This window comes from Haliotis asinina, chromosome 5, assembly GCF_037392515.1.
Source record: "Haliotis asinina isolate JCU_RB_2024 chromosome 5, JCU_Hal_asi_v2, whole genome shotgun sequence".
Classification (NCBI taxonomy): domain Eukaryota; kingdom Metazoa; phylum Mollusca; class Gastropoda; order Lepetellida; family Haliotidae; genus Haliotis; species Haliotis asinina.
The window spans coordinates 33,181,466-33,194,739 of NC_090284.1; the positions used below are offsets into that span (position 1 = coordinate 33,181,466).

General features: G+C 38.2%; 1 protein-coding gene across 5 annotated transcripts in view; it reads left to right on the forward strand.

Moving 5' to 3' along the window:
* LOC137283766 (nucleolin-like) overlaps positions 1-13,274 on the forward strand; it is a 123,758-nt gene that overhangs the window by 89,321 nt on the left and 21,163 nt on the right. For all 5 annotated transcript variants that reach the window (XM_067815443.1, XM_067815444.1, XM_067815446.1 and 2 more), the window contains one exon: positions 5,391-5,548. In XM_067815443.1, coding sequence (XP_067671544.1) covers positions 5,391-5,548 — 158 coding nt within the window. The remainder of the gene's footprint in view (positions 1-5,390; positions 5,549-13,274) is intronic.

Here is a 13,274-nt window from a genome sequence, read left to right on the forward strand (position 1 = left end):
AACATTTTCCAGACTCCACCAAAAATGTTGTTTAACTCATTAAGGCCGAGAGACGCATATGTGGGGCAAATTAATTAGCTTCTCACAGCGAGAGCCGCGTATTGGGGGTGATAAAATGCACCTCCCATTCAGCGAGAGCCACGTATTGGGGTTTTAAATTTTAAATTCGTATTGTACCTATTATTTCAATCAATCTAGCAGTAATGATCAAAGATTAGCTTTTCTTACGAGAGAAGTTACTTTCTGTGTTAATCAGAAGAACTATTAATGTGTTTTGATAACAATTGCTTGCAATGTCGGGGGCTTATACAGGCAAATGAACACATGTCTGCAAGAAAGGGGATTATGAGATGTTGTTACAGGAGGTAAGTGTTTGTTACTCGTCACTGGGAGTGAATACTAAGATACTCTGTTTGCACATTGATTAAATTAAAGGTTACAAAACCTTCTAAATTAAATCATTCATTCGTTTAGTGGAGTCCATTGTCAATCTTCTGAAATTCGTTGGCTTTCAAAACAAATATAAGTATGCCCATCTTCATAAATATTTGGGGAGATTGAACTGCAAGTGTATACATCACAATCAGTATCGTGTAACTTTTTAAAATTCTATAATACATGTATTTGAATTGTGATATTTATTCGTAACAATGTGCAGATTATATTTAAATGTTCAGCAAGCCATTATGTTTGATGTACAAGTAATGTGTGCAAAATGTATATGCAGAAAGTGTAATAAAATTACGTAAAACGTTACATGTATGACTTGTATTCACTCCTGCTTTCTTTCAACATGTACCTTTACAACGCAATTAAACAATTAAACAATCAGGACTTGCTCATATGACGAGACAGTTTCCTGTAATCTCCGAAACCTGCCAGGGATATCAGGCGTGAAAAGCGCTAATTAGTCTCGCCATAGCCGGCCAGGCAATCAGCACGAGGTTCCAGGTGTTGAGCAGTGAAGTGGCCCTTGGGCTTAATGAGTTAAGAAACTATCATCATTGAAAGTTGTTATCTGTCGTGGAGGGGTGAAACCACAGAAACAGAACAGCCAGTCATGGCTGGGGACATCTCAAAATCTGTTCCTGGAGAACTGTCGATTCCTCATCTGTTGTAGTGTCATAGTCAGGACTTAAAGGGATGACAAGTGGTGCCATAGTTGCCATCCCGACACCAGTAACCTTGTTCAATGACATTAGCTACCTTCATTCATGATTTTTTTAAGGGATTCCTGAACCAAAACCTCTACGTCACGTAATCTACAAGTTGTGTTTGATCTGGCAACATCTACGTTGACAATACCCCATATTTCAATGGGGTTAAGGTCACAGTGATAGGGTGGAGGTCGTAGAATATCAAGACCCTTACTTTTTATGTAACTGTCAGCTTTGTAGAAAGTGTTATGATATGGATCTCGGGTCCAAGTGAGGGTACCAGTGAGCTCCCTTATCTAACTGGCGTGCTGGTTTGCTTGGGGGAATTAACTCAGCAAAGAGTCCGAAGTCACAAGAAGCTAATTACAATTTTATTTACAAGAGATGGAGTGACAAGGGTGGCCACAGAGAGTCGGTACAACTCTCTGGGCTGAGGGCTAGAGCTGACCTGTGTTTGGAGTCTAAACCCTACTGATGGACAAATGAAGTTGGAGACTATTTAACTACAATTTAAACAATACAAAAATTCTGATTTGCTGACTGATACAAAAATGGGTGTAACCTACAACAGCCAATGAAATACAGAATAAACAAAATGGGGTGTGTCCTACCATTACAACTTCAGTGACCAGACATGGGGAGTACTTAATCTTTTAATCCTATTCTAAGTGGCATTAATCTTGTTGGCACATTTACTGGATGCTTGATTTGTTACTCTGGGCTGGATTAATTGGTGTTTGCATAACACTATTTTACTGTAGGTGATGGCATGTTTACCTCATCAAAGCAGTTTATTAACCTGTCTAGACATAACCCTTGTCTTAGTGAATGGTTTGTCTTACAGTGGTGTTCTGATTACCTCAGGCTAGGCTTTTAACCATGAAATTGTGTGATCATAACTTATACCTTTTTCAATAGAACGTCTGTGAGATGAGCTTTACTACTTTTGAGAGGACTCTTGTCTAAGCTATAACTGATACATGATGAAACTAATATTCTATATTCATATTTTCCTAATACTTGAATGCTAATATATTGCTTGTACAGGTTACAATTAATAAAGAATTTTGGTATGAATTATCATTTCATGATAAAAGGTTCACCTTTGTGGGTTTTTATGATCTCCTATAGCTGAAGCTTCGTTGCCTTTGAAGACTGTGCGATCTGAAATTTATCGAACCATGATATCACATCACCTTTTCCACTGTTTGATGTCGGGGCTTTACTGTCGGAGTTCTGCATGCTGTCGTATGGGGCATTGTCCATTATGATAAAAGACTTCTCTGGTAGAGCTGGTACCAAGTTGATTTTTACCTAATCAAAAACCACATCATTCATCTTGAAATGGTAGTCTCTGTTATACCAAGTTGCAGCCTGGGAGAAAGCCTTTGCTGGAGCAACCAGCATGGAGAATGATTAGTCTCTCTCCTTTTCCTAGAGCCAGCTTTCCACATGACCCCTTATCACCCCCATCGGGTACCCACTGACTGCTGGCAATGTGCAAGGCACTGACCCAGGTCTCGTCCAAGTACACTTGCTCGAACCCTTCTTTGCACTTGTTCTTTATTACCCTACGAAAATTATTTCTCAAGCGAACAAAATCAGGGCGTTCACAGAGTACTGACCTGTTCTTCCCCCCAAATTTCCTTATAGCCATACTCGAAAGAGTGTTAGAGTCGCCAGACTGTGTACTTTGATACTCTGAGGTTGTATCCTTGATCCAAATGCTCTTTTTTAAAAATTTTTCAATGAGATGTATTTGTTTTCAGAATAGTGCTTGTGGATAGACTACCTTACAAGGTTCTTTTGAAAGTTGTCCAAATGTTTTAATATGTGTGATTTTGACACAACCCCTACCTGCTTCGCATCACCCTCAATGTTTGTGTTCCAGAACATTTGTCAGTACCCATGCTGATACTCTTAAAGCTTTTGATGCCCGCTTACGGAATCTATTAATGGCATAAAATGGTTTTCTCTTTTCGGCTTCAGCACAGAAAAAAAAAATTATACACTTTTATCATCAACTGTTTCGCGTCAGCATTCAACATCATTTTTCATCAGGAATGTCTAGCCTGTGCATGATGAAATAGTGGCTGTTCCAACAGGTAACAAATTGTGTGTTTACAATGAGTTAGTTTCTTAAAACAACTTTTTTTGTGGAGTCTGGAAAGTGTTCAAATATAAGAAAGGTGTTGGGTATTAGTAAATAATACGTGTACAATTTATATTTATGTGGCCATTTTGTACAATGATAAAATTTGCAATTCATCAGTCCGTTTCTCACTCAAATTGACTGTAGGCCTAACTGTAAATTATAATTTAACATCAATGTCTTTATCAGCTCAGTAGTGGTGAGGTAGAGTGTCTGATTCATAATCTGACAGATGTGGTTCTAATCCTTAGAGGGAAAACATTTGCTCTTCCAATTTGCAATGTTGAAATTGAAAAATGTCAAAGATTAAACAATTGAATGTTGAAAGAATACATTTCTTGAAAATCTGCTTTCAAAACAACCTCCAAAAGGATGCATATATGACATGTGAGGTTTATGTGTACTTTACCAGACTCCATTGATCTGCCACCATCACAGTTAACGTCTGCAATGTCATGTCTCTACAAGACTTTGCAAACCATCACCTGTGACTCTAGGAGACCTCAACAAAATGTCCAGGGCACCGATAAAAGTCAGGTACATCCAGTGATTGATATAATTTTTCAACTCAAACTGACACCGGGGCTGGTGGCGCATAAAGTTGCCTGCCCACCTTTAAGTAACCCTCTCTTTGATTGGTTTTTCTTGAACCATGTTTCGGGCTGGTGGAGAGAATTTCCAGGCAGCCCGACTCAAAATTTACCGGCCACAGGCAGTCGGGCAGGCCGTTATTTCGATCACTGTGTACATCTAATCCGTGTTACAGAACCCCTGCAATGCCATGTGTGTAATTCAGATGTTTATCTGGATCTTGGCCTCATAATGACAACCTGTCAACTAAGGACTTGAGACTAAAGGACTACTCAGTTTGCCCTCTGTTAACCTTAGTAATCATTGCTTTGTGAAAGGAGCACCCTCCCCACTGATCTAGCTCTGAAATCTATGCACTGTGAATCAGAATCTCAGTCTAGCATACCTGTTTTTACTACAGATCAGTTTGAAATTAACCGAGATGAATCTGTTACTGTGACACTGTTCAAGCTTTTGGAGGTTCAAATACCCAGAGGATGTTCAATAAAACCTGAACCAGTGAAGTCACTCAAGGCACACATTGACAGAACTGTGAACTATCAGTCAAAGGGGAATAGCCCTGTGTTCCTGACATTGACTGCACCTTACAAGCTAGAATATAAGCTTCTATTCTGACAGAATAATGTTTGATGTTGAGTTTTCTGCAAATATTTACGGGTTAAGATGTTTTTCTAGTGGTTATCCAAAGCTTTATTTGCTATGCTATGTGTTTTAGTATATTAAGTGATATTAAGCAATTCATATTCTAAAAAGCAGGCAGTAAACTTATTTTTGTCTCATTTCTGTGCAACGTGCATGTGTATTTGTCACGTTAATACTGTTTACCGCACGACTATGTGATTTCATTCTTAATCCTTTCGGAAGGCATTTGATTTGAATTGATTAATTAACCATCAAAACACTAGGGATGTATTTCACTCACGTTGATCATTAGGATTTTGCGAGTGTGAGAACATCTCATCAGTAACGAAAAAACGTGTTAATTAAGATTAAGGTAAACTACACTGTAATTGTACTGTACAAGTGTATAACACTTATAAATTGACTCCTATTTCTCTCGATGCAAGTTAAAAATAGCCTGCCACATGATTTAAGTCATGTGATCCCGTCCAGAAGTTTACTTTGTGCGGACAGCATAAGTTTGACATGATGTCATATGTTTTTAGGGTGTTTAAAATGACTTTTTGTCATCGATTTACGTTTTTCATCTAACTTACCACCTAAAACTCCACACGCTACATGATTACACTGACAAATTGTGACCTGCGTTCCACCTTCCATGTATATGTTATGATGATTCATTGTTAATACTATTAACTATAGATATACGTACATGAAATTTGTTTTGCTTTCACTTAATTATCACGATTTGCTTGTTTGGTCCACTTAACCGGACGATTCGAGTGAAACCAAAATGTCCGGATAAACAGGGTTCCACTGTATATATAACTGCCTTTCAGTTATTGATTTATCCATGTCTGTCATTTCAGGTATGGTTTTGTGTCATTTGACAATGAAGAACTTACACAGAAGAATCTCATCAAATATAAAAGTGGCAAAATTTTCAAGGAACAGATGATTCTTGCCACACATGCAAAGATAAAAGAGAAAGCATCAAATCACAAAAGAAATCTACAAGAGAAGTCAGGTATCTATTGTTATGTGATAAAACTTGAGTTGTTAAATGTTCCTTGTTGTCACGTGCTTGCTCGGCTTTAAATGAGAAGCAGGAAATTTTAAACAAAAAAAAAAAGGTTTATTGACAAATGTACTTCATGTATTCAAGTGTTAGTAACTGTCATCCCTCAATCAACCTGAACATGTGCAAACCCTATTCACCCAAGCATTTAAAACACAAACATTCACGCAAAAAAATATTGAGCACAAATGAATGTTTCGGCAAAATACAAGTACTAATATAGGACAAGCAAAAATAAAAACTTGACACTCATTTTTCAAATAGTGTTTTGACATTTTTCTTGAACGTGTTCTTGTTGTGATTATGGTTAAATCCATTGTCAAGGGCATTACGTCACACATTCATACTACTGGTTGGGCCTAATTAGCCCTGCACGTTAAAAATCATGTTTCCACATGCCACAAGTCACATGACTTATGATACACGTAGACAGACCACCTATCATCTCCAGACACGTGTCCATCAGCCTGGCACCACAGCTGATCACCCCAATCCTGGTCGACCACGTGCGACGTCACACGCAGAAGACCGGCAGATTGTCTTACGTCATTTGCGTAATCTTTTTGTCAATGCCTCATCCATTGGGAATGTATTGTTTGGAGGTCGAGTGACTGCCCAAACCAATTCACTGGGAAAAAAAGTTCACATTTACAAGCTTGTAAATCTTTTGTAAAGATGATGTTTACAAGACATTTACAGTTTGTAAAGATCCACAAGGGGAGATAACTGGTGGGTATTGGTAAAACGGTCCCCACAAGGCCTCAATATTCTAACCCGTTTCCATCGACGCCAACGTCTTCTCTGGGCACGACAGCACCTGAGATGGACCCAGCAAGATTGGAATAGGGTTGTGGTTTGCTGATGGAAGGGTTAGAGTTTGGAGAGGACAAGGAGAACGCAATGCCCAGTTTTGTGTACAGGAAGTGGATCGATTTGGGAGCGGTAGCATGATGGTTTGGGGTGCTATCGACGGTCATGCTCGAACCTCACTCATTGTTATCCAGTGAAACCTTCATGTGGCAGTATACAGGAATCAGGTGCTTGTTCCAGAGCTTTTGCCATTCATGGCAGCTCATGGCCCAGGCCTGACTTTCCAACAGGATAACGCCAGACCTCATATGGCCAATTTAAGAACGAATTTCCTCAGGAACGCTGGCATCAATATGATGGAGTGGCCGTCAATCCCATAGAGCATGTGTGGGATGTGGTCAGATGCATCATCCAAACCATGAGGAGATGTTGTATCGCAGTTGTAAACGCCCATGGAGGACACACCCAATATTGACATGATTTCATTAAGTTGTGACTCACAGGTTTTGATCATGGACATTGTAGTCGCATTTCCGATGGAACCGATTCCATGACAAACATGATCTGTATGCTAAAGCATTTTTAATGACAAGAGAATTGACTGCAATCATTATTTCAAACCCATTTTCCAAAATGTTCAAACTGTTGGCATTGAAAAGAGTGTAAAATTTTTATTTTTGTTGAGTTTATTTGACAGTTCATATACAGTTACAGTCCGTTTGATTCCATTTGAGACCGATGAATTGCTCACTAATACAAATCTAATAATTACAACAAAACCAAATTTTGCACAGCCACATGAAAGTGACAGACCAACTCTGATGATTTCTCATAATTTGGGACACCCGAATAAAAAAGTTCTGTAACAAACTGTCATCATTTTCTTGTCACCTTTCGCCATTTTGTATGAGGGGGGCCTCTTGCTGGTAGAACAGCCAGGTGGTCAAGGTGCACATGTGAAATTGACACGTGTCATTTGCTTGGCAAACCAGACACTCGTGATTGCAGTACCTGATTATCACACAACATCAAGTAAATTATTTGCAAAGTAAATAACTTTTCCTATAAATGAAGGTGAAAGGGGTAGGCCTCAATATGCTTTGGCTAAGTATCGTTTACCAACTGCACGTGCTCTTGGGATGATGGAAGGGAAGTTAAAACTATCTTGAAAAACTGTACCAATTCAACGTGCACAGACACAACTGAGGGGACCATCTCAAACCCACACGATGTGAGAAAGTCGATTCATTTCAACAACAGGTGGTTAGAAACGCCATTAAGTCTCTATATAAACAAAATACCTCCGTCTCTGAGTATTCTGAAAAAGCATATGGAACGACTAATTGTGCTCCATGGTGGTTGCAAGAGTCAGGGAGTCTGAAGAGAACTGAGACTATCATACCAAAATGAACAGGATGGTTTTCTTAGAATGGGTACAAAATCAATTGATACCAGCACTGCCCCCTCAAAAGTCTGATTGTCATGGATAACGCTCCATAACATGGCGTTCAAGTACCTAATACAAAGGCCCCAACATCTAACAGTAAGAAGGGGGACATGATAGAATGGTTGCAAAAGAAGGCAATATCGTATCCAGAAAAAGCAACCAAACCTGTTCTGTATGACATCATAAAGTCAAATAAAACCACACCTGTCGTTAAGGTTGATGAGTACCTTACAGAACATGGGCATTCAGTTTTGCGATTGCCACCCTATCATTGCGATTTAAACCCTATAGAACTCATTTGGAGCATCATGAAATCCAATGTGGGCAGGCAAAACATAACATTCAAACTTCGGGATGTACAGAGGATTGTTCAACAGTCAATAGACACCATCACGCAGGAAACATGGGAAAAGTGCGTTGAGAAAGTAGAGAATGAAATAGACATTATTGGGAACAAAGTGGACTGGACCATGCCACCATCAAGCCAGTCATTATCAGGGTAGACTTTGACGACAGCGACACCGATTCAGACAACAGCGTCTTCTGAAAGTGGCAACACTGACTGCCATTGAACATCTCAAGTGGTAACCAGATAACGGCTTTTGAGATGACCCCATCTTCACAACACACACTTGTTGATTACCTGGCTGTTCTACCAGCAAGAGGCCCCCCTCATACAAAATAGCGAAAGGTGACAAGAAAATGATGATCGTTTGTTAAACAACTTTTTTATTCAGGTGTCCCAAATTATGCGTTGGTCTGTCGATTTCATGTGGGTGTGCAAAATTTGGTTTTGTTGCAATTATTAGATTTTGTGTTAGTGAGCAATTCATCGGTCTCAAATGGAATCAAACGGACTGTAAAGCACTAGTGGCCATTAATAACACGGGACTGGATAATAATAGTGAAGCTTGAATGAGCGTAGGCATTTTTAACACCAATGTCTAACCATACCACGAGATGGAATTCAAGTCATACACTTGTGTGAAGAGTTTATGTCAGTGTGCATTTAATGCACTACCATGACTTGAGATGAACTAACGATCTACACAAAACGAAAAGTGGCATTACACCGTCAAAGGAACAACTTCTAAGTCTCTCAGTTACATGATATGACGTCACTATGATGTCATTCCAAAAATCAAGATGTACTGAACTGCCGATGCCATTCCATAACATTCCACACAGCTAACAACAGTGTCTTAATTCTGACATGGCACATGAATATATGTAGGTGTTGCTCAGACCAGACATTCTTGACTTGCATCATTTTCCCCCTTATCAGCTACCCGATGTTCAACATCAACACTGGAATAAAGACACTAGTATAGTATCTATTTAATACAAAATATGGCTTAACTGCAAATTGTTAATGTATATAGCTGCAATATTAGCTGCATAATTACATTACCAAAATGAACCACCTGAATCTTTACCAGATTCAACATAAAAATATTTCACTGGTCACCTGTTATCAGAAGGTACCAAATTAGTGCAAATTACATTCAAAACACAAATGTTGAAATAATAAAAAAAAAAAACATGCTCACAGCTCACAATAGCCCATGCATCATCTTGAAGCGAAATAATCATCTGCTCAACATTCATTTCTAAATCACTCCTTAAATACAGAACAACATATGTTTTCTCCATGCAGCACATGCATCAACATCCCTCAGACGGTGGGTTTGAGTGAGCCACTCTTGGCTGTGTTTGAGCTAACCACTCCTGATGATTATAGCTGTACCTGTAATAGAGCTATTTATGTGACACTTGTATTTATATTATCATATAGTCAATTGCTCATCTGCCCACCTATCTGTCTGTTGTCATTTCATTTCTGGAGCATAACTCAAAAACTATTCAATTGTTTTCAACCAGCATAAGACAATAAACATTCAATATCTATCAACAAAACTTGGCACATATATTCTTCAAAATAGGTAGGGGAACCGGAACTTTGAAGTCTGGTAGAAAGAAAACCCATTGAGTAATGTTACAATGACATTCACCTTGTGTATGCAGCATCATTTCACGTTATCACCACACACATGGGAAGCATGTGCACAACATGGGAGCCTCCCACACGTGCATGGGGTGTCATAATGAATCTTGACGTTTTTCAGGCAGGTCGATAAATAACTGTAGACCATTTTTCAGATAATTTTCTTGCATCAGTGCATGTTCAGGGTTTTCAGGGTCAAATCACACACTACTGACTGAAAATTGTAAACCTGAAATTTTCATGTCATACTTCAGTCACCTAACAAGGGGGATAACTGAATGAACAGCTTTGCTTTTAATGAATTCCATGTTTTGATGCATTCTCAAAACATCCATTATTATTGCATCAACATTGATTCAATCCATATATCTCCCAAATTCGACAGTCATACATTGAAAGTACAGTTCCCCTACTTTTGTTTTTGAAGAGTACGTATGAGCCAGAACCCAAAGTGGTGGCTTTTGCTGTTCTTGGATTTCTGTCATTTGTATTTTTATTTCAACTGCGATGTAGAGTTTGTAGGAGACAAATGATACAAAGGCATGGTGCCAACTGAAGGAAGAGTCTGAAAAACGAGATGCACATGTATTAGTGACATCAGCGACATGTGATTACTGCCAATCGACAATTTGAGAGAAATTGTAATTTTCTCCCAACGTAATGTCAATAATTTACAAAGTCTATGATATCTGCATGTATGAAAATGACAAGGAAACCCAAGTATGCAATCACAAAGTAACCACATAGCACTGTTTGTTGGTGCGGCAAATTAATTAGCTTCTCACAGCGAGACGCGTATGGGCGGTAATAAAAAGCATGTCTTATTCAGCGAGAGCTGCACACGTTCGTCAGCAAAAAACACCTCTCATTCAGCGAGAGACTCACATGTGCGTTTACATTTTAAATTCCTACTGTACCTATTATTTCAGTCAATTTAGTAGTACTGATCTAAGATTAGCTTTTCTTATGAGAGAGGTTATCTTCTGTGTGAATCAGTAGATGTATTATGGAGTGTTCAGATAATAATTGCTAGCAATGTCACAGGCTTATATAGGTAAATGAACACGTCTGCGAGAAAGGGGATTATGAGATGTTGTTACAGGTGGTAAGTGTTTGTTACTCATCATTGGGAATGAATGCTAAAATACTATTTTTGCACATTGATTGTATTAACTGTGACAAGGTTACAAACCCTTCTGAATTAAATCATTCTTTGTAATAGTTTATTTAATGAATCGTACACATAAATAGCAATACTGTATTACACCCATGTTAACATGGATGTGAAATAAACCAAGTTACTGATTTAGACCTAACTCAATTGCGACTATTGATTTTTTATACTTCTAAAGTTGATAATGTTACATAAACGAATACGAAGTGATAACTCTTGCATCGACTCATAATATACATTACACATAAGCCATACAAAGGTAACTGAAGCATTTTGTTCAAGCTGTTGAAAGGTTCATGTTAATTTGAAATGTGATTTTTCAATGCAATATGCATAAGCATTGAGTAAGAAATGTTTGAATTTGATCTCTGTAATTATCTGATCCAGTGAATTTATCAAGTGCATCAATGAATTAAATCTATTCATCCATCGTCAATAAAAGCAGGACAGTATATCAGTTACGGAATTGATACACATACGTATAATCATTCAGTCAGACAACAGTAATGAGATATCTGAACACCTCTTTCAGCCTCAAAATAAGAGCCTCTGGCAGAATGCATGTCCACGCCCTCAATTAAAATTCTGTCCCATGACAAGTGTAAAACGAAGTAATGCACTGTTACATCATTGGACAACATGTTTTATATGGAGCCCATTATCAATCTTCTGAACCTCATTTGCATTCAATATAAATACAGGCATGTCCATCTTCACAAATATTTAGGGAGATTCAACTGCAAGTGTATACGTTATAATAAATCAGTATCGTGTCACTTTTTGAATTCTGTAAAACATGTCCTTGAATGAAGATATTCATTCGTAACAATGTGAAGATCATATTTAAATGTTCAGCAAGCTATTATGTTTGATGTTCTAGCAGTCTATTAGCCCCAATTAGCCTCGCCACAGCCAGCCAGGCAATCAGCACGGGGCTCCAGGTGTTGAGCAGTGAAGTGGCTCTCGGGCTTAATGAGTTAAGGCTATTCATGCCTGATATCCCTGGTATCATACGTGAACAAATGGTCCCTCTCATATCATTGTGTGAGGTTAAATTGTACAAAACATCTGTAGTTGAAACATTTAATCGTTTCGGATTGCGATACAAACTTTGCAACGGAAAAATGTAATCATTTCGGATTGCGATGCATATTTTTATGCCCAAGGGGCAAGGGAGGTAACTCGAAAGATGGGAATGAGAGTTGACCATGTGCTTCGCTGCAGGGAAGCTGTCAGTTTATGGGTTTACAAATTTTGTAAGTATGATTTTTTAATTACAAGTCATGTAATACGCAGTTTGTATCTATTAAAGTTATATCCATATTCCTGCTTCATTTTGCCACAAATGTGCAGTTATTTCAGGTTAGGAACACATGGGTTAATCAAACTTAGTGTCATGTTTTTCATGAGTTTACTTTTTTTCTTGAATGCTACATGTGAACAGTACCCTCACATTTAGGGTCTTTGGATGTGTAGGAATTACAGTTGTTCTTGCAGAAATAATTTCACACTATGTCATGAATTTATGAATCATAATGTTCCATGTTTAATGTGTTGCATTACACCAGCCAGTATTTGTAATGTTTGTTTCTGGCAACTAGAGTAAGTGTATTTCATCTACAAAACATTATCCGAGGATACTTTATTTACCATGATTATGTAATTGGGGGGAACATTTGTCAGTAGGTAGTATGTACTATGAAGTAGAAAACATCATGTTTTAGCTTGAACCGACAGCCGCGATGATGATGATGATGATGATGATGATGATGATGATGATGATGATGATGATGATGATGAAATGTGGAGGAACACAAGAATTGGTGAACACTGTGGTGTATGTAATGATGATGAGATGGAAGTAAACATCGTGTACAAGAATCAAAATGAACCCATTTGTTTGTTTAACTGTAACATCTATGTCAGTGGCAGTAAAGAAGAATTTACGTACATGCTTAATAATCTTCTATGAAAAAAGCAATTTCACTGATACATTGCCAGTGTATACTGAATATTTTAAGGAAAGTACTAATACGCTAGTCTGTGAGTTACATGGAGCAGATTCACAGTTTGTCACTTTGGTTCATCTTGATTTAGCACAGAAAACATACGTTATCATATCAAGATACATATATACATATTGTATAATACTCTCCTCGCACGTATATAAGACAAAGGGTCATGGGACGGGGGGTCATCAAACTTGCCGAATGGAACGTTTTGTATCTCAACTGTTCAA